Consider the following 22,445-nt stretch of genomic DNA (forward strand, 5'->3'; position numbering starts at 1 on the left):
TTATTTTTTTCTAGAAAGATTTTTACAAGTAATTAATTAAAATAAAATTCTTGAAATAATTTCCTTTGTGTATTATGAGAAAAAAACAAAACGAAATGGTTATTACTTTACTAAATCCAGGTTAGAAATATTGAAATAGGTCACTTTCTAAAAATGAAGCTCTGATTGGATATAGAAATGAATGTGTGCTCCTTTGCTCTGGGGCAGGAAGAACTGGGTCTTACCACAATTCCAACTACCATGCAAATTAAACGAATGGAGATATTGGATTCTCTTTCTAGAAATAGGAAGAAGTTTAAAGTAAAGCATGTCATTCCATTGACTTACCTGCGGCTTGTTGATGAAGTGGACATATTCAGGACAGACAAGAGCTCTGCTTCCAAGTCCATTTACCAATATTGGCCTATGGGAAATGCTGTTGTCACCTTTTGGTAAGACCTAGATTTCTGACCTGAGATCACAAGAGGATTGCTTCAGAATTTCTGGGTCAAATTAATGGTACGTAATTCACTTACCAGTGAATGAGTACACTCATTCTAAAATTCTCCAATTAAAAAACAATAATCTGGCTATGGCTATTGGTGACAGTTGAAGAATGTTTCTAGTAACATCTTTCACCAAAGACTTTCATCATCCCAAAATGTTTGCAAAAATAGAATCAATTTTATTCTTTCTGTATATAGGAGGCCAATTTAACTTTCCCACTTCAATGATGACCCTAGATTTTCTATACTATTCACCATATACATTTCACCATATACATGTAGGTAGTTGATTTATGTTTTGATTTCTGATGTTCATCAAGACTCCACAAGATCTGTGGGGCAGGACGGAAGTGCATTGTCTTCTAATAAGAATGTTGACAGGATAAGGGGTTTCTATATCCTAGCCATCCTTCTCCCCAAAATGATTTGATTTTGTCTGTGCTTTAAAAGTGCACACATGTATCTCTTTCCAATAATATTGTATAGTATAAATAAATTTGACAAATACTTTCTACCCTCACACATTTTCTTAAAATTTGTATTAAATTGAATGATGAAAAATTACTCATGCAATACCCAATTAAATTTCCATGTAGCATAATTGTCTATAGTTAATTAAAAAGGACTAGTGTCATTAGACCATCAGAGTTAGGTATAATTTGCAGAGTTCAGGAAAATTTCACATTTGCATTCTTAACTTTCATGAGAAGATGTGTTCATGTCATATTGATATTATCTTGAGGGCAGTTGTGGGAATCAAAGGGATTGTGTAGCATATACCTTCTGCTGTAGACAAGAATACACCAAAATTCAAATTTATTTTCTACGTGGAAAGTTCATGCATACCCCAAATTTGAGCTCTTTTCATTCTTCTGTCCAAACTCTTAGTGTCATCACACAATTGACTCAAATAACATAAACAAAAGTTTTATGAGAATTCTAAGCTCTGTGAATTTGCTCTTTACATGGAAAAGCATTTGTCATAGATTCTGATAAAAGAGAAGATCACCTTTTGTTGTTTTGTTTCTACTCCTCTGGTAAAATCTCTAAAGATGGTTATTTAATGCTTAGTGTTTCTCCATTATCGAATATGAGAAGTATTATATTTAGAAACGGTAAAGTGTCATATGACGGCATTTTCATTCCAAAATATTCGGCCCTTAAGAAGTGGAGTCATGTGTAGACTACCAAATACAACTATACCATAATTAATGGCCACAAACTTAAGATATTTTTATGCACGATAATCTTAAAAATCTTACAATTTATCACAACTCTAATTTTTTCAATTTTACAGTTCCATGGAAGAGACCATTTGGTGGTACTTCTTTCTACAAAGGTATTTTACATATGTTCATATTTTAAATCCTTGGTGATATAGGAATGGTAGTATGTGTTTCAGTTTCTGTATGTATATTTGATAGTCTGTCTCAAAATCAGCTGTTAATTAGATGATGAATGGATAATGTTTCATATTCTCCTGTCCATTGCTTATTTTATTTAATTTTGAGGAAGTTCTGCATGTATTATTTCCTCTATGTATTGGAGTAAACACTATTCTCAAGTCTTAACTTTAAATTTCACTAAGTAGATGTCACTCCACCATGCACATTCAAACCATCTGCTGCTTCCTCCTTTGAAGTCAAGCAGATTTCTACCTTTTTGTTTGTTTCAGACACATCATTTTCAGGACTGGATATACTACTTAGGTCAATGTGCTATTACCTGACTATGTCATTGTTTCTGAAACATTTTTAAGAATTCACCAGTCGAATTATAAATATTGATGAACTTATTTTCTTGTATTGAAAGCTAAGATGATTCTGAAAAAACATTAAGGGATTAGCCTGAAAAAAGGTACTAATTCATTTTGCTGTATTGTATGCTATTTTTCATTTGACAGATCCATTCGAGATGCGAAGAAGCAGAACAAAATAGATTTATCCCTGCAGATATCCACTGAGGACATTGCATGCTGTGACACTGTATGTGAATAAAAACGAAAACTACTACTCCAGATTCATGATTAGGAGAGAGACAGTTTGTAAAGTAATGGAAGATGGCGACTTAAGAAGAGCATGGACGGGGAGAGAGGAAGAGATGGAGAGAGGGAGAGACAGAGGAAAAGAGGAAGGGAGAGAGGGAGAGAATTTATGCAGTAGTATGTGGATATTCTATCTGTATTCCATGCAGACATAGGACTCTCATATGTGACATGTACAAAACAACATGAAACAACACTGATTCATGTACTAGAGGTGTGAAAAGAGGAAATAATTTTTCTTAATCACTGAAAATTGAATAAAATAGTTCCAACAGCATTTAATTCCAAGTGAGGTATTATTACTACAATTAAAGTGCCCCCTCCTGAGGCCTTATTGCTTATAAAAAGACTTGTGTATTTTTCCACTATTCCTTATTCATTTTAAAATATTTATGACTAGTAAACCATTCTTGTTATATGAGATTATCATAAAGATTTACAGTTTCTCTCGATACCTAACTGGTCAGTGATATTCTAGCTCTTTATCTCCATCCTGTGCTCTTTCTCTATGGCCCTTTCTGTGCAGCCTCACAGCTGCACTTGAACACCAGCTACAAAATCATGGCTTTTTATCCTCATATTCATTTGAATAATTAGTCATGTGGGTATCTTTGCACATTACTTCTTCAAAAATTACCCTTATATATTTAACAGTGGTGTGTATGTGTGCATGTGTTCATCTTTGTGTACAGTGTTTATGATTACACTTACAACTTCACATATACTATACAGTAGTTCTATCATTGAGTTAAACTTAACTATATATTGAATAATTGTCTATTTTTTAATGCTTATATTATTATCTTCTTTTCAGTATTGGGTTTAGTGCAGACCAAAATTTAACTATAATGTAGCATGTAGAGCATTGAAGATATTTTCTACTGTAAAGCGGAATAGACTGTGGCTCAGGGATCACCATCTCTGTCTTTCATAAATGCTAACGGGTATATAATGGACTTAGAGTCAGTGTTCTAACATGTCACTGTGGATACTGTGAAAATAATGACGATATTTTAGATCACCAAGAAATTTCCTCTCCTTACCAGGTCTATGTTATACAAAACAGTAATTAAATATAGTATAAAATAAATTTCGATTCAGTGACATAAATCAGGGTAAAAGCACTAATTTGGCTGACCATTTGTGTTCTCAGGACAGAGAAGAGCCGAAGAGCAGAACGTCGCATAGGGAAATGTTCTCTTGTCTCTGCTGTTTGACTTAAGCTGTTGCAAACACTCAGCATTGTACATGAACAATATTCCTAATGTCTTTCAACACTTTTGTGACTTAGATACAATTCCTTTAAAATGAAGATTTTTACTAATTTTCTCCTATGACTCTAGTGCTTTAATATTTTATCCTACCATAATTATTGAAAACCTTTTATGTAGTTCAGAATATTGGTAATATTTAATTTTAGCTTGCATTCATGTTATGATATTTCCTTTTTGTCGTTGAAGAGACATTATCAGATCATCAAAACACTCTTCTACCTTTCTTAAATATCCTCCATTATTTTCTTTCTCTCTAGTGAGTATTCAGAAATATATAATCCCTCATGTATATATGTATATATATATATTATAAATATTATTATATATGCCAATTTCTTATTGGTTTTCTTTGATTTTCCGTTTATAGTTCAGCCTTTTCTTTTAGTAGTTTGAAATTCTTTGAATAATCAATGTATTTAATTATACTTAAGATAAACCTGTAAAGATTTTCTATGGATAAATTAGGAAAATGTTTTTACTATTTTTGTTAGGATTTTTCTGCCCAAATTTTCCTTTTTCCTTAATCTTAATATTGAATGTAGTCTTCCACACTGCTTATATTTTAATGTATATCGATGCAGATGATTTTAGAATTATCTTTATTTGATAATTTCATATAAATATAGAAGTGCCCAATCACATGCACAATCCCAAGATATCCTCAAAACTTTCCCTAGTCATGTTTTTTTCCTTCTCTTGAATTCAATAATCATCAATGTATGAAATATTGTCTCTTGGTCTTAGTGTTGTATAGAAAGAACTGCACTGTCCTCATGAGCCGATACTTATGCCAGGACCTGGAGTCAGTATTTTACTACATGCCTACATGACTTTAAGTAATGTGCTTTGAATTTCATATCTTTTTAATAATAGTGTCACCAAACTGTTGAACATTTAGTCTATGAATATGTAATTTCAATATTTACAGTTATTTCTATCTGCAGATATATTTAAATATATTTATATTAACTATATTTTTATTTATCTTTGAACAATTAAAACATTTTATTACTCATAGAAGGAACATATCAGCTATTGTAAGGTTGATCCTCTCTCTTAAGAATTCCTTACATTTCTGTGGTTTATCATGAGTCAAGAAATATTTAAACATATATAATAAAACTACCCATTATATTTTTATTTTCATGCTCTTAAAATGTTACTTGTAAAAATATTATATTTAAAAGTTTTTTGTCTTGAAGTCTGTTTTATAAACAAAATCACCATCAGGAAGAGATGTGCACATTTTTGCAATCATTATTAAACATTAGTATGTTTCTAATGATCTGAAAACAAAATATTTAACCATAATATGAATTAAAGTTCTATATGAATAGTTACTATATGTCTTGTCTGGAATTCATTATAATAAAACTTTGTTATCTTAAAATTATACAGATATTTTCAGATATTAAGCAAAATATCAGAATCTTTACTTTTCCTTAAATGTGCTATGCTCACATTATGTGTGTGTGTGAGTGTGTGTGTGTGTGTGTGTGTGTGTGTGTGTGTGTATGTTTGGGTCTGTGTTTGGGTCTAACTGTGTGCATGTGTGTATATGCGTCTGTGTTCCTGTGTGTATGTGGTATTTGAATGGATGCACATATTTCATTGAGCCATGTTGGTGTAAAAAGGAAAATTACAGGTGTTCATTCCTTCTATTATGTATGATTTCTGAGACCTGATGTATATTTTCATCCATAGATGATTAATTTTACATTCTGAACAAAACCTTAAATTGGTTCCTTTCTTGTTACATTACACTACAAGATCAGAGCTGTTTTTTCATATTCTAAGATGCTTTTGCATATTTGTTAGCTTCTGCATAACTAGATGCAAAATCAATTAGTATAAGATGTCCTTTACAAAAAATTCTACTAAGTTGACATGTAACATTAGGGTCTTCGATGAATCTTCAGAACCACACAAAGAAACACATACACAAACAAACAAACAAACACATACACACAGGCACACGCAAATGCAAAGGCATACACACACACACACACACACACACACACACACACACACACATACACAAACACTCATAATTTTCCAAGTAATAGGTTATGCCAAGCAGTTGATAAATAAAAAAAAATAAAAATAATGTGTAAAAACTCTGTGAAAGAGATGGCTTGTGACTTCAGTCTTGGTTCAAGGTTGTTGTTGTGGATAGGGAGAGAGCACTTGCGCTGTGTTTGTTATTGAAGGGACTCTTTCCTAGACACTTAAAATCCTTATTACAGATATCTGATACTATAGAAACTAACTTCATAAAAATGTACTTATCTATTCACTGTCTTGTTATGTATTAGATTTCCAGTACATCAGTGGTTTCTTCTCAGACTACTATGCTTTGATTTTATGCTATTTTCTTCTTGCTGTCTTCCTAGGTCTCTGGAACAGATTCTAAATATGAGAGGCAGTAGAAAGCTAATAGTACAAGACCTTTGGTTTTACCAAGGAGTGTTAAGAAAAGGATTTCTAGATCTATCATCATAAAAGATTTCAAAACTCTATATCTGTATGCTGCTTTAGTATTTACAACCCTGGTATGAGAAGAGTGCTCACTAATTTTAATTGTTATAAAAATAATTGTGCTGCTTCTCATCCCCATTTCCCTAGAGCTGTGCACATGCAGCTCATGGAAGTAGGGTCTAATGCTGGAAGTCCAACTGGGAGGTAGCAAATGTCTCTTCTCTCCTTTTAAGAGCCCTCCCTGACTACCTTCTGCCATAATTAACGAAAAATCAGGATGCTTAGCACTAGCACGCATGGCATCTCAGTTGCCCTTTGTCATACACAACCTGTGACATTTATGTTTGATTTCTCAGTGCGCAAGCACTAAATTTTAAGATAAATATGTTATACTGAGTGTCTTCCAGACTTATGGGAAGAAAATAAGTTACATATTAGAGGAGTTGTTACAGATTATAAGCTATAAATAAGGATTAGATCATAGTAATTTGTATTCATGAGCTTTCATGTTAAATTTTTTTTCTCTCTGTACATTCTATAGCCTCTATATGTAACAGCAACAAACTTCGATACAGTGAATGACATAATGAGCAAGTTACTACCAATGATGAGAAAACATGTAAGTTACTTTCAGTCTACTTTGAGTTGAAATGGAATTTTGCTTTTGAGATTCACATATGTGGGAAATATGTATATACAGAAGAAATTTGATCACGATACATTCATATACCTTATTTTGCATATGCCTCCTATTTAACCTGAAGGTATAAAAGACTTAATCATACTCCTCTGAGACATTTTTTCTTGAATTCGTGTCTAGTTTTATGTGATTTAATGACTCCTAGGCCAATGGTTTGAGCTATATGTTTAGATTCACTAGATAATAAATAAACTTTGTGATAAATTGTGATTAATTTGTCACATGCTCACACCTAATTTGAATGATACCAATGTTAGAGGGAAGAGTTTTCTTTCGTCTCTTCTTTTCCTTTTTTTGTTTTTATGAAAATTAGACTATACTCCCTATTTGGTATATAATTCTGTCGTCTTGCCCATTTCTTCCTGTTTTTATTTCTCTGTCTGGATGTGTAAGTGTTCAGGTTCTGTTGTGTTTATTTTTAACTTTTAGTAAGTTTTTAATGAATGTGTTCTTATTTATATTTCGATTGTTATTCCCCTTCCTGGTTTCTGGGTCAACATCACCCTAACCCTTCCTGCTTGCCTTCTCTATGAGTGTTCCCCTCCCCACCCTCCCCACATTACCACCGTCCCCTCAACAATCCCGTTCACTGGGGTTTCAGTCTTGGCAGGACCGAGCGCTTCCCCTTCCACTGGTTCTCTTACTAGGATATTCATTGCTACCTATGTGGTTGGAGCCCAGGGTCAGTCCATGTATAGTCTTTGGGTAGTGGCTTAGTCCCTGGAAGCTCTAGTTGGTTGGCATTGTTTTTCATATGGGGTCCCGAGCCACTTCAACCTCTTTCAGTCCTTTCTCTGATTCCTTCAACGGGGGTCCCGATCTCACTTCAATGGTTTGCTGCTGGCATTCGCCTATGGATTTGCTATATTTTGGCTGTGTCTCTAACGGGAGATCTACATCTGATTCCTGTCAGCCTGCACTTCTTTGCTTCATCCATCTTATCCAGTTGGGTGGCTGTATATGTATGGTGACATGTGGGACAGGCTCTGGATGGATGTTCCTTCTGGCTCTGTTCTAAACTTGGCCTCCCTATTCCCTCCCAAGGTTATTCTTATTCCCCTTTTAAAGAAGGAGTGAAGCAATTGCATTTTGGCCATCCTTCTTGAGTTCCATGTGTTCTGTGCATCTAGGCTCATTCAAGCATTTGGACTAATATCCATTTAACAATCACTGCATGCCATGTGTGTTTTTCTGTGATTGGGTTACCTCACTCTGGTTGATATTTTCCAGTTCCACCCATTTGCTTATGAATTCCATAAAGTCATTGTTTTTGATAGCTGAGTAATATTCTATTTAGTAGATGTACCACATTTTCTGTATCCATTCCTCTGCTGAAAGGCATCTAGGTTCTTTCCAGCTTTGGGCTATTATAAATAAAGCTGCTGTGAACATAGTGGAGCACGTGTCATTGTTATATGTTGGGGCATCGTTTGGCTGTGTGCTCAAGAGAGGTATAGCTGGGTCCTCAGGTAGTTCAATGTCCAATTTTCTGACTAACCTCCAGACTGATTTCCAGAATGGTTGTACCAGTCTGCAATCCCACCAACAATGGAGGAGTGTTCCTCTTTCTCCACATCCTCCCAGGCAATTGCTGTCACCTGAGTTTTTGATCTTAGCCATTCTCACTAGTGTGAGGTTAAATCTCATGGTTATTTTGATTTGCATTTCCCTTAGAGTAAAGATGTTGAACATTTCTTTTGGTGTTGCTCAGCCATTCAGAATTCCTCAGCTGTGAATTCTTTGTTTAGCTCTAAACCAGCATCAGATATCAGGATAGGTGCAAAAAGGGCACTGAGAGCTCAGTTGTAAACAACGCTCTTTGATTAGACTTAAATGTAAGTTCTTTACCACATAATTGAATATAGTTCTGGGTCCTTCATTTTTTTTCTCAGAAAAAAATGTTATTCCTAAGTACCGCTTTAAAGATCAACACTTTATACCTTGTTATTTCTCTTTAGGATGATCCATTCCAGTCATTTGCCTTGTCCATGTTACGCATTTTCATTCCTGTTTTACAAGATAATTTCATTTTAATAGGAAATTATGAATGAAATATAAATATGCAATTCCTTCATTTTTGGCTACTTATTTTTCTTCTTACCACATTTGAAATTAGCCATAAATGACTGTAATCTGAAATGATAAAAGTTAAAATTTCAAGTAATAAGAAAATGCTTTCCATACTCAGTTAAGTGAAGAACATTTAGCAGTGACGGTATTATTTCTGCAAGGATGATAATCATTCTATCACCTAGAGTTTTCTTACAGTGTGCTGCCCATCCTCTAGGTACTTATCAACTATTATGGAACCAATGTCTTGCCCTGCACATCTCATCTTAGATCATACAAAATTGACTCTTGTTTCATACCGCGTTTGTGAACAAGTAGGAAAATCTTACACTTGAATGAGGCCAGGGAGACACACATTAGTATTGAAGTAGTCAAAGTTCTCTTTTTGATGATCAGATGATAGTAAACATACGTGAGTCCAAATAATTCACAAATACACTCTTATATCTTATAAATGACATGTAACAACATAAATAATTTACCCACAGAGTGAGTACTTCTTTTTAAAAAATCACAATCTCGATGAAATGTAAATCAATGAAACCCCATTATTCACAGTTAATTTTAAAAGTATTAAGTGTCCTATGGAAATTCTAACTAAGAAATAAATTACTTTTTTGTTTAAAAAATAAAATCAAAAAAACATCAGAAAAACAAATAATACAATCTAAAACAACAACAAAAATATCTTGCAAATTGAAGAGATAAAAGATAATTTAAAGATTTCCCCTGCTCATGAATCAGTAAGATTTATAAAGTGAAAAACCTACACTGATGTATAATACCCTTTGATTCTATCATTTAAAGTTTAATAACATTTATAACAGTTTTCATGTTGTTAGGAGAAAAAATATTATAGAATTGATTTTTTTCCCACTTTCCTTGCAGTCTTCAAGGACCCCTTGACCTCACCCATAAAGCCACCCCGACATGACTCCCAAAACTTTAACTGAACAACTACAACACCAAGGAACATGTAAAACTAAATGGGACCTGAAACCTATACAAAGAAATGTAGGCAATTGCATCATAACAAGTGTATGCAATTGGATCTAAACCAAGTGTATCTTTTGAATGCAGGAAAAAGATGGAAACTTTTTTCTGTATCCCAACTGATAGTGTGTATATTAGCCTTTTGAGACAGTTAATGTGTAGAGTTATTAATGAGCAGTATATAAGGGTCTTTGTTACTTTGTTGCCATATACTTTTCCCCCTTTTTGATGAATGACCACAGGGTTATTTATCATTTTTGTCCTCTTCAGTATATACCTTATGACTGCTCTTTTCCTTATGTAGAACAAAATTGTTGATGAGAAATGGCTTACCGGTGACTACACTATGTAATGATTCTCCTCTTTTGTTGATAGGAATGATACTTTGGCTGAGTAATATAGTCTAGACTAGCATCTGTATTCTCAGACAATATGGAGGAGGTTGAGCCAGGCTCAACTATATTTTAGAAATCAATTGAAAAGTCAGGTGTTGCTCTAATGGAGTCAGCTTTATATGTGACTTGGTCATTCTCCTTCATAAAGAATTGTATTGTAAATTCTCACTTCACTTAGTCTTTGATTATTATGTGTCTACTTATTGTTTTCTATGCTACTAGTTCTTTAACACGTTTATCTTTCTGATTTTGGGGAAATTGTTTTCAGAAAAACCATATGCAAATTGTTACTGGAGCAGATTTATTCTCATGCTTATTGTAGTGTCCTGAAATTATGCATGAGGAACCCTGTCTCAGTTGGTTCTGATTGGTAAATAAAGATGTTGATAGACCACTGTCTATCTAGGCAGGGCACACAGAGGCAGCAGGTTTAGGATGCTTGGAAAAAGGACCAGGGAGGAAGGAGGCATGGAGACTCACCAGGACAGAGGCAGTGGAGAGAGGTTCAGGACAGAGAAGCAGCTGACATGTAAGAGGCAGAGAAAATGCTGGCCCAGGGCGGGCTGCCCAATGGGGTCCAGAGCAACAAAGATGAATATAGACTTTAGCAAGTAATAGCGTGGGGATATCAGAGGGGCCAGTTTAGGCACTTGGAGGTTAGGAAGTGGTCTCGCCATTGAGATGTTAAAGGCATATAAAACAAAGACTGTTTGTATGTGTTTTCACTTGAGAATGTAAAGCATTGGGGTGGTTAAGAGGAACATGACTCAGCCCCTCAACTTTGGGATCACTTGAGTAGTATTTACTAGGTACAGAAACAGATGTTGTTCAATGTGTAAGTGATAACTTACTCTTAAAAAATAATTGGAAATTCACGAATGTAAAACGTGACCTGTGCCATAAGATTAAGTGGTCAACATAGTAGTCTTTGCAGTCTTAATAAACTTTGTAAGCAATCATTTTAATTTTAGTAGTCTGTCACTTTTCTGTTTTTACTGTAAAAATATTTAATACGAATGCTGTCTGCTGTACCAGGAAATTGTAAGAGCTACCTATGAAGAACAAACTGTGCAAACTTTTAAGGAAATATACTCCTGTTTTGTGATTAGTTTCTGCTCTAAGGACACAGGTTTTGGGACTATTGATCTGAGATTCACAGATTTTACGTAAATATACGAATTTTTGATGATTATCAACAGTGAGTAAAGTCTTGATGATGTAAATTTGCTCAATAAAAGACAGGGTTAAGGTTCTCTAGTTGGGAGAAAGTTAAAAGCATGAGAGGGGAGAAGGAAGAATGATTATTTAGGAGAAGGGTAAAGAATGGGGAGGAAGGAGAAGAAAATAAAGAATAATGAGAATCTTCAAGAAACAGAGTCCCTGAAATAGTAGCTTGAATGTACTGCTGGCCCCAAGTCATTCTTGATCAGCACTGTTCCTGTTCCCACTAAGGACCCTCCCTATGCTGATGAGGTTCTTCAGCACTGGGTCTAAGATACAATCAGAGAATCTAGTAGACATATGCATAATTTACCATAAAATATCAGACCAAAGCTTAGATACAACTTTGTAAACCTGTAGGTTGCTTTTGTTATAAGCCTGAATAAAAACTTCCAGGATTATAAAATATCATAATCATGAAGTAGTTGTTCAGGGCAAATCCATATTGGACGCTCTGAGTCCTATATCTGTGGTGCATGTTGTCTTCAGCAATCGGAAAACTCTGTAACACTCTAGAATAAATCTGAGGGCAATAGCCTACATTGTTTGAGAGTCTCTTGAGCAGTATCAAAAACAACACAAAAATTAAAACTGAATGTTTATTTTTTTTATGCCAAACTCTGGTGCTATTGCAGACATTCTAGGAGGTTTGGGGGAACATTTTTAGTGAAAGCGTCATAGAACACATATGAGTATGTGTGTGTGTGTGTGTGTGTGTTTGTGTGTGTGTGTGTGTGTTTGTGTGTGTGTGTAATTATATATACATAGGTGTAATATTTGTAATTTCTGTAAATGAAAGAGGAACATAATTTTTATGCTCCTTATCACTTCTTTGCTATTTCCCTCTCTAGAATCTCTATGCAATATGAAATAGGAAACTTTTTCAGTTTTCTCTTCTTTTATGTTTGCATGTAAAATTTGAAGCTAACTATCATAGATGAGATGGAGTATTCTGTATTTGCCTTTATCAGTTTGGGATATCAACTTAAAACAATGGCTTTTTTTAGGTATATCAATTCACTTTCAAGTGTCATTTCAGGTTTTTACATTTGAATAGGTTTGTTATATATATACATATATATATATATATATATGTGTGTATGTATGTATATGTGTGTATATGTATGTATGTATATGTATCACAATTTTGTCTATGCATCTGTATAAAAACATTTACACTGTTAGATATCCTAAATATTGTGAATAAACTGGCAATGAACAGAAATTGGGTGCTGGCTCCGCACCCTGTCCCACACCACCCAGATTAATCTCGAAGCCAAGGTGATCTTACATGCCCAGGATCAGTGTTTGAACGTGCCACAAGAGCAGACCTTGGGACACTGACTCTGCCCCAACTCCTCCAAAACCGATAGGACGCCTGACTCCCAGGTGCTGTGAAATGAACAGGATGACAGGAGAGGACAAAACATGTAATCCAGCACCTAGAGGAATTGGATCCCCCAGGATCTAGAGACATAGGTACCCCAGCCCAGCCAGTGGAACAGCTGAACATGGCCTGAATCCGGACACAAAGCACTCATGGCACGCTGGCTCTGCATCCACTATTACAACACCCAGAGGGAACCCACTCCTGAAATTCACAAAATCTCACGATCCCAGGATCACAAAGAAGCTTGACTCTCAGGAGATCTCACACAACCAGGACCACTGGAGCTCTGATAAACTCAAGATTACATTTGAGGCCACATTTTCCCAATACACATCATAACTATGACTACACAGAAATCAAGGAAACACAGAAACCTGCACAGCCAGAGAAACGGGTTATTTCCAAGTTGCTCCACTGACTGGAGTAAACCCAGGGATCTGGTTCCTCACCTTCTCTTCCAACACTGTGAGAATATTTGATTCCTAGGAGCTCTGACACACCCAGGATCTCAGGACCTTAGGACCACAGGATGCGAGAATCACAGAATCACAGAAATAGCTGAACTCTGGGGAGTTCTGACACAATCAGGATGATATTAGAGACAGGTTCCAGTCACAGACAGCAAGGGACAGGTAGCAGCACTAGAGAGAACCAGATGGCAAGAGGCAAGCACAAGAATAAAAACAACAGAAATCAAGGCTACTTGGAATCATCAGAACACAGTTCTCCCACTAGAGACAGTCCTAAGCATATCAATGGCAATATCGAGCAAACCAGTAGCCACCTTCAAAATAAATGGACAGAAACTTGAAGCAATCACACTAAAACCAGGGACTAGACAAGGCTGCCCACTCTCTCCCTACGTATTCAAATATAGTATTCGAAGTCTTAGCAGAGCAATCAGACAAAAAATGTACATTAGTGTTTGGTCTACCAACTGCAAAAGCAGTTTGGTTTTTTCCTAGGAAATAAAGTGATAATTTTACAATTATTAATACGTTCTCCAATCCAGGCTCCAGTGTAAAGGCATTTTTATAATAAGTAATATGATTCTCACAGTAGTCTAATGAAATTAAGACATTTTTTGTCTTGATTCCTCCAGAACATGTGAACTAACTTTTAACTCAAAAGTGAGTTCATGAAAAGTTATTCATGGTAGCAATGTTCAATACTAAACCCCTTAAAATTCAAAGTGGTCACATAGGAGAGGTATGATTTGACCATCCAGGGCAATGTTTTCTGCAAATTTTCAACATCCAAGACATAGGAAAGGATTATATTCCTGACTATCTTATTGTTTTACAAAACATGACCACAAAATTTTGTTGTAAATTTGTCTTACTTCAACCTAAAATCTATGAACGCTCTGATTTTCAACAGTGTTATTATTTCCAATATATACATTATGTTCCTTAAAACTTCTCTCAATATTTTAACATCAATTTTGATTAGGGAGGAAGGAAGCTAAAAACATGCTTATTTACTCCTAATTTACTTTATCATGAAACTAGTTTGGTTCATTTTGTAAAGAATCTTTATGTTATTTTTGATGTTTGTGATGACCTCCATTGACTGCTGTTTCTCGTTGACACTTAGTATTTTAGGGATCTTAAAGTACTTCTAAGTAAAATTTGGTGTCACTGTACATAGAGAGCTAAAGCAAGATTTGGGCATAGTGATACTCACATAGGAAATATATACATGAAGCCTACAGAACTCCAAATAGATTGGACCAGAAAAGAAACACCTCCCGTCACATAATAGTCAAAACACCAAACGCACAAAATAAAGAAAGAATATTAAAAGCAGTAAGGGAAAAAGTCAAGTAACATATAAAGGGAGACCTATCAGAATCACACCAGACTTCTCGCCAGAAACTATGAAGGCCAGAAGATCCTGGACTGATGTCATACAGACCCTAAGAGGACACAAATGCCAGTCCAGGTTACTGTATCCAGCAAAACTCTCAATTAACATTGATGGAGAAACCAAGATATTCCATGACAAAACCAAATTTACACAATATCTTTCTACAAATCCAGCACTACAAAGGATAATAAATGGTAAAGCCCAATATAAGGAGGCAAGCTATACCCTAGAAGAAGCAAGAAACTAATCATCTTGGCAACAAAACAAAGAGAATGAAAGCACACAAACATAACCTTACATCCAAATATGAATATAACGGGAAGCAATAATCACTATTCCTTAATATCTCTCAATATCAATGGCCTCAACTCCCCAATAAAAAGACATAGATTAACAAACTGGATACGCAACGAGGACCCTGCATTCTGCTGCCTACAGGAAACACACCTCAGAGACAAAGACAGACACTACATGAAGTTTTGAATCATGAGTAGAGCACAGTAAAAAAAAAACTACAAAAATATTAATTACTCCATTATTACTGAAAAGTATGTTATTTGAGGAAAAAATGTTCAGCAGCATATAGAAGTGTTCAGAGCAGAGAAAAAGAAAAAAGACTTTTATGAATGAGGCTGTCTGGTACAGAATGGGAATATCTGAGTAGAAAATTAGAGCTGCCTGTGGCAGGAAGAAAAACACTGCCTCCAGAAAGAGGAGGCCATTCTAGAATATAGATTTTATTCTGTATTTCTTTTATTACTTGTGCTACAACAAATTTACTTACAATTCCAATTAGATAGCAGACAATCTCCATGAAATCAGTTGTAATTTGATAGACTTGTGCTATCTTCATTAGTTCTGTGTAATTACACGTATCAGTGGAAATAGTTTGCAAAAGCATAATTTGTTACTATCACCCAATTTCCTTTTTTTAAAGTCATAAATCTTCTAAGATTACATGATTGTTTTGTGAGGATTATGTACATAGCATATACTATGTTAATTATGAGATTTACAGATTGTCTCCCAGGTTGGTTCATTTTCCATGCTTTGGGTCTCTAGGGTTTACTACAAAAATGTTACTATTCACTCATACATATGTATTCTTTATTGTAGTCCTCAGTGTTGTCTGACTTTCAGCATTCTGAATTTATCTCACTTAAGCACATTTATCTTTAAAGTCTCCTGTGAGTTTTGTCTCTGTTAGATAATAAGGGCAACAGAGTTCATGGTATCTGAATGCTGAATTTTCTTGTTGACCATTGATTGGTTCAATGAACTAGGTATTAAGAATCTTTGTGGGTGAATATATATTGCAAAATGTTTTTCAATGTATTCCTTAAAAATGCAGATATCTAACATCTACACATCCTTCTACCAATCTGTCTGTATATCTCTCCATCTCTGTGTTTCTATATATCAATATATGTGCTTTAAAACCAAATGGTAGAAGGAAAAGGAAATGAAATACATGTGTCACATTGTCAGAACATGCCATCTCGACTAATATATCATCACATTCTGTCAGCCTGACTTCTAAGGAGTCCTCAGACTTCAGTAGTTGGTCAACTAACTGCTGTATATAGTTTGGTATTCTGTGCCAGAAACGAGAAGAAAATTTCACATTGATTGAGTTCTCCATTCCATATTTTCTCACCATAAAGGTAATTTCAATAACAAATGTGATACACATGATTGACTAATATTATTTGGAAGTGGTCTGTCTTGATTTGTTCAGACTATGTGAAGTAATTCAATTCACCAGTGTCTTGAGAAGCTATTTATATTAGGATTATTCTCTACCAATTCCTAATGAAAGACAGTTATCATGTGAGGAGAAGAAGGTTTCTGTAAACCTTCAAAAATATCTGTCCAGTCTAAGAGTGAGAATTATTTTATGCTCAATCCAGTTGTTAACACACCATGATTGTAAACAATTATTTTGTAACCTCAACCCACAATAGAAGAATTCTTGTTTTCTGCAAATTGTTTTCAACAAAATTTAACAAAATTCTGATTAGACAGGAACGACACTCCATGAATCATTTGGTTTCAATTTTGTTTAATGAGGAACTGAATTTTTCCTAATTTTTTTTAACCATATCTTTACATTATTTTGAATAATTATAAGAACTGCCATTGGCTGCTATCTGTATTTGACTATAAATCTCAGGGATCTTAAAGGTTTTATTTTTTTCTCTCTTTTCTCTCTTTTTTTTTTCTTCTGAGCTGGGTAGGAACCCAGGGCCTTTGGCTTTCTAGGCAAACGCTCTACAACTGAGCTAAATCCCCAATCACCAACGGTTTTTTAAATAAAAGTAATGGTGTCTCTCGACATTTCTTGAAAGAGGTAACATACGATTTAATCAAAATTTCATTCTCAAGTAAAAGTATATCTTAAATATTCAAAATGTGTTGGAGGACACAGTAGATAAACCATCAAATTAGTAGTCACTATATTAATAGAGGGAAGGCTTTTATTATAGATGAGAGAGTGCATATAGAGAGAGCTCATGGCAGAGAGAAAAACAACTTCATGTAACCAAGCCTTTCCAGTAGAAAAGGGAGAAAGTCATGAGAAAAATTAAAAGTAGTTGGGCCAGAATAAATTCGCCTTCATAAGGAATAATATTCTAGAACTTTTAGAGAGTTTCCATCCTGTAGAACGAGACAGGAAAATTAGGAAGGGAATGGACATCTAGATAGGAGATTGAGTCTGGCATCTGGATATCTAAAATTTTGGAGGCATACCTAATTAAATAATTAATTAAAACTAATTTTCTTCACATCTATTCATGGAAGATTATAAAGGGTTATTTGTGGCATTTGAATACATAAATTTCTTTATTATATTCTCTTATTTACAGTACTTCAATATATCAGTCATGTGAAACCAGAATTAAGCAACAGCAAATTTTTACAGAGAACTTTAATTTGATACAATTTTACTCTTAATAAGTACTGAATTATTACATATAGTTTGCAGAAGAATAATTAAACTATTGCCAAAATTCTATCTATTTAAAGATATAGACATTCGAATTTCATATGACCTTTCTAGAATGATGACATTTCCCTGTTACACTTCATGAATAATTCTGAGATTTATAGAGTATCTCTCAGGTTGTTTCAATTACAATTGTTTTTCTCTAGGATAAATTCTATAAAATTTACTATATATTAATAATTGTGTATCCTCCTCTGTATCCTTCAAAGCTGTCTGGCTTCATAGAATTATGTGAAGGTTTCTGATTCTCTGTCAGTAAATTTAGCACATTCCAATTTACAGTTCCTTGTGATTTTATGTCTCTTCAGCTCTAAGTTCACAGTGTTAATGAAGTCTCCATGCTACCTTTTTCATAAGGAACCTTATGTTGAAAAAAATAAGAATTGACAATCTTCTAGGATTCATATGCATCTCACAATATTACTCTTATCATACACATGTCTATCTACCTATCCATCCATGTATTTGTCTTCTATCTCATCTACAACATACAGCTATGTCTACATCTATATGTATACCTATAGTTGTGACAGTGTTATTCATTACAAACACTCGTGGTTCCACTTGAGTATTCCATGTTTTAAAGCTACAGGGAGAGAAATGGAATGCACATGTCACTCTGCCAGCTGGCATGAGCCTTAGAATATTGACATCACAATGGTTCTTCAGCCTGACAACTACAGAATCCTCAGACTTCAGTTGCTTTCTAGCCACTGCAGTAACCAGTTTGGTGTTTAGCAGCAGGAAGGCGAACGAAAATTTCACATTGTTTGATAAATTCTTCATTGCAGGCTCGTCTGAAAAGGTATGTATTTATATAATTTGATTCTATGATAGACTTATGGTATCAGGAAATGTTCTGTCTTGATCCTTCCAGATCATGTGAAATAACTCTCCACTCAGAGTTGTTTCTTGAAAGGTAATCATTGTAGCAAATTCAATACCAATCTTCAACAGAATCAAAGTTATCACATGGAGAGGGGTATATTTGAGCTACAGAGGAGATTAATTTCTGTAAATTTTTAAAAACTGCACAAATTAGAAGTCAGGATTATTTTATGCTTATTCCCTATGGATTACCCACCATAACAGCAGATAATGTTTTTTTTTGTTTTTTGTTTTTTGTTTTTTTTTTTAAGAAACTGGTTAATCTAACCCACAATGTAAGAATTCTCTGGTTTTCAAGAAATTGTTATTTTTTCCAACATGTTTTGTGTTCATTGGATTCTAATTCTCATTATTCAACATTGACTCAGATTACAAATGCACACCTTTCACGGCGTGGTCATTTACTTTCAATAATGTTCATCATGAAACTGTGGTAATACTATGTTTAAAGATATCTTTTCATTATTGCTTGATGTGTGTGATGGCAACCATGGCTGTTCTCTCTTTGACGCTTTGATTCATGTGAGTCTTAAGTCCTTTCTAAATGAAAGCTAGGATATTTCTGTACAAATTCTTTGAAAGATGTAATAAATTTGTGGGATGAATTACAGGCACTTGAGTAACTATATATTTTAAATATCCAAACTGAATGAGCAGGGAAAGTAAAGGAACCATGAAAACAGAAGCCACTCATTTATTAGAGTAACAATTTTATTATGGATAAGAGAGAACAAATGTTCAGAGGCATCTGGAATATTTCAGGATATAGAGAAAAGAAACAGGTTTGATATGACCAAGTCTGAGAAAAAAGGAATACTATCAGAAGAGAAAAATGGAGATAGCTTGGTCAGGAAAATGGAATCACAGAGAGGTGGGAGTTTTCTAGTACATATTAGGAGTTAATATGGTGAGGTAGCAGACGGGATGTTGGAAAAGATCAGAAACCTAGATGGGGATTTTAAATTTATAACTAGTATGTTTACCCACTTCCGGAATAAAGAAGATCAGAATGGGAATTGATATCCTATAAGAACAAGTCAATGGAGAGTCATATGTCCCTTTTGCCACAAGGGAAATATGTACCTTTGTTAGAAAAGACCAATTTCACAAATTTTATGAATGCTTGTTTTCTTTTTCATTTTTGTTATTGTTGTTGTTGTTGTTTGTTTGTTTATTTGTTTGTTACCATCAGGAATCTTTCTTTACTGTATCTTGAGCTGGACCAAGCCTGGCATTTCTGAGTCCCTCCCAGAAGTCTAACTAAATCAATAAGATAACCTGATTATTTTCTTCACATCTACTCTGTTAGCTTACAAAGGTTTAGTTATGGCATTTTCTCAGAGTAACATATCTGATATCTGTCATAACGTATATCTACATTAAGATTCAAAACAGTTTCACATTTTTAATTATACATTAGCAGTGCAATAGCTTAGTTGGATGGTATCACCACAACTTTAGAGTCCACATTAAAGTGTTGCAGCAAATACAGTTTGAGAACGATTTCTCTAGATCCTTCCAATTACACTTCTTCAAACTATTCCCATGACTCTTTGGAAAAGGTTCCCACTTCTGAAAAGATGCTAGTTCTTCAATATGTTCCCAATAGTTTCCTTCATACATGACATATTTTCTGTTACATTTGAAAGCTGTCTATAGCTCAAGAGAATCATGCTTGGAAAATTGAGTCTGTATTTTAACACCATTCTCCCTTTGAATTATAGTATGAATATCGGTCTTAGAACTTATCCACTGAATACTTTTTCTGCTAGGTGGAGCCCTGTATGAAGATAATTCTTTTTTTTTCAACATGGAAATGATTGAGGAGGAAGATGTGGGAGAAAAAAATCAAGCCATGGTTTGCCAAGGAGCCGTGGTTTTCCGAAGAGGATGGAAAAGAAATAAACGATATCTCACACTGCTCAGTGATGTTTTGGTTGTCTCCACTAAACTGTAAGTATACACATCATGCATTCCTTACTATAAGAGGCCACACAATGGAAAGGACTGAATGTACGAAACTATTTAAACTATCTTTTATTGTTGAGATTATAATTACTTCACTACTCTCCTTCATTTTCATCTTCCATGTCCTTTCATATATTCCTCCTTGTTCTCTTTTAAAGTCATGGCTTTGTGTTTTTTATTACTTGTTCTTACACATTATTTTATATGGAAGCTAAGTTAAGATACTCATATATAATAGATATGCAGGTATACATATATATGTATAGTTTCTAAGTATTTAAATAAAATCTGTTCACTCAGTATAATACTGGGTGTATTTGTGTTTTCAGGAATGTATATTTGGCATTAGATAAGCAGCCGTGTGAAATTCCTACGGGGGGGGTGGGTTCTCTTACTCTCAATTTTCCTTAGTGGCATTTCCTTCTTTAAATAGAGTTGATGCTTAGTAGACTAAACCTACATATTTCCAATTTTTTGAAGCATTCCTTGGGCACATTTAAAAAATGAATTAAGGTACTACTCTGCTCTTGAATCTGGCAAAATGCTAGCAACAAGCTACCAAGCAGACAGTTATGCTAGCACGTGTCCACATTTCTAGCTTTGTTAAAACTAACTTATGGGTATTACAACTCATAATGAGAGACTTGTGAACTATACAGGGACACATTTCTCTAAATAAAATATTAAATCCATGATAAGCAGGAGCCTTCTTGCTTGGTGTTTATAGATAGATTATAGAAGCAAGATGGTTGGTCATAAGGGGCTACCCATGAAAGTCTCCTGACCTCATAGCTTCTAGATTAGCATGAAGAGACAGGAAGCAACTCCTATCCCTGCACTAATCAAGGAAACTGCTGGCACTAAGTCTTGCTTGTTGACTCTGTAGACACTAGAATAAACTGATGTAATTGAATGAAGCTATGTGCATGGTTATATTGCAATTTATGGCCATAGAGGGGTTTTTTGGACCATATCATACCTAATGCCCACTGGTCATGATAATAGCCTTCTTATTATTCTAGAACGTGTGTTGTTGGTGCTGACATCATCAAGTAGATATTTTAAGTGCTTTTCTAATAAGTACATAAAATTATCAGACAGACATCAATAAAATAGTCTATTCCATTTTGGGGGCATCGGGTTAAATTTTCTGATCATCAGTGAATTATTTTCCCAAGAAATCCATTTCACAGATTGTGAGAAAAATAATATATTCAGTTGAGAGTTCTTCTATACATTATAAATACTCCAACTGGGTATATTTTTCTTTCAACCTTGATCAGTCATGTGAGCTCATTCATAGAAAATGGTAGTTAGTGTCTAAAGGAAGCAGGCTAATAGTAAGAGAATGGACTGGCTGACTATCAATCTGTCCATTTTTCTTGTTTTTCTACTCAGCTACATTTCTTTCCACACTGGGAGATCTTTACATTTTATTTTAAAAGATATTAAGCAACTTATGTGAAATGTAAACCAAAACAAACTGATCATTTATTTACCCTATAAGTATAGTTGGTGGAAGGAAGTGAACTTCATTTTGTGTTGTGAGAATAAAGGAAACGGAAATGGTTGGTTTCCTAAGCCAGTTAATATGGTCCCTTCTGTCATGTTGCAATAGTAATTAAAACTATTTTTAGAATCATATTCATATTATAAAAAGGTT

General features: G+C 34.5%; 1 protein-coding gene across 2 annotated transcripts in view; it reads left to right on the top strand.

Moving 5' to 3' along the window:
• The first annotated feature begins 2,392 nt into the window (after positions 1-2,392).
• The window catches only part of Tgap1l9 (GTPase activating protein testicular GAP1 like 9), a 61,092-nt gene continuing 41,039 nt past the window's right edge, over positions 2,393-22,445 (top strand). The window contains exons 1-2 of one of the 2 annotated variants that reach the window (XM_039103654.2): positions 18,307-18,731; positions 20,587-20,767. In XM_039103654.2, coding sequence (XP_038959582.1) covers positions 20,625-20,767 — 143 coding nt within the window. In that variant the 5' untranslated portion in view covers positions 18,307-18,731; positions 20,587-20,624. Of the gene's footprint in view, positions 2,471-18,306; positions 18,732-20,586; positions 20,768-22,445 lie in introns of those variants that run through there. The other variant, XM_063282874.1, reaches the window with a different exon arrangement.

Source organism: Rattus norvegicus, chromosome 2 (assembly GCF_036323735.1).
Source record: "Rattus norvegicus strain BN/NHsdMcwi chromosome 2, GRCr8, whole genome shotgun sequence".
Taxonomy (NCBI): domain Eukaryota; kingdom Metazoa; phylum Chordata; class Mammalia; order Rodentia; family Muridae; genus Rattus; species Rattus norvegicus.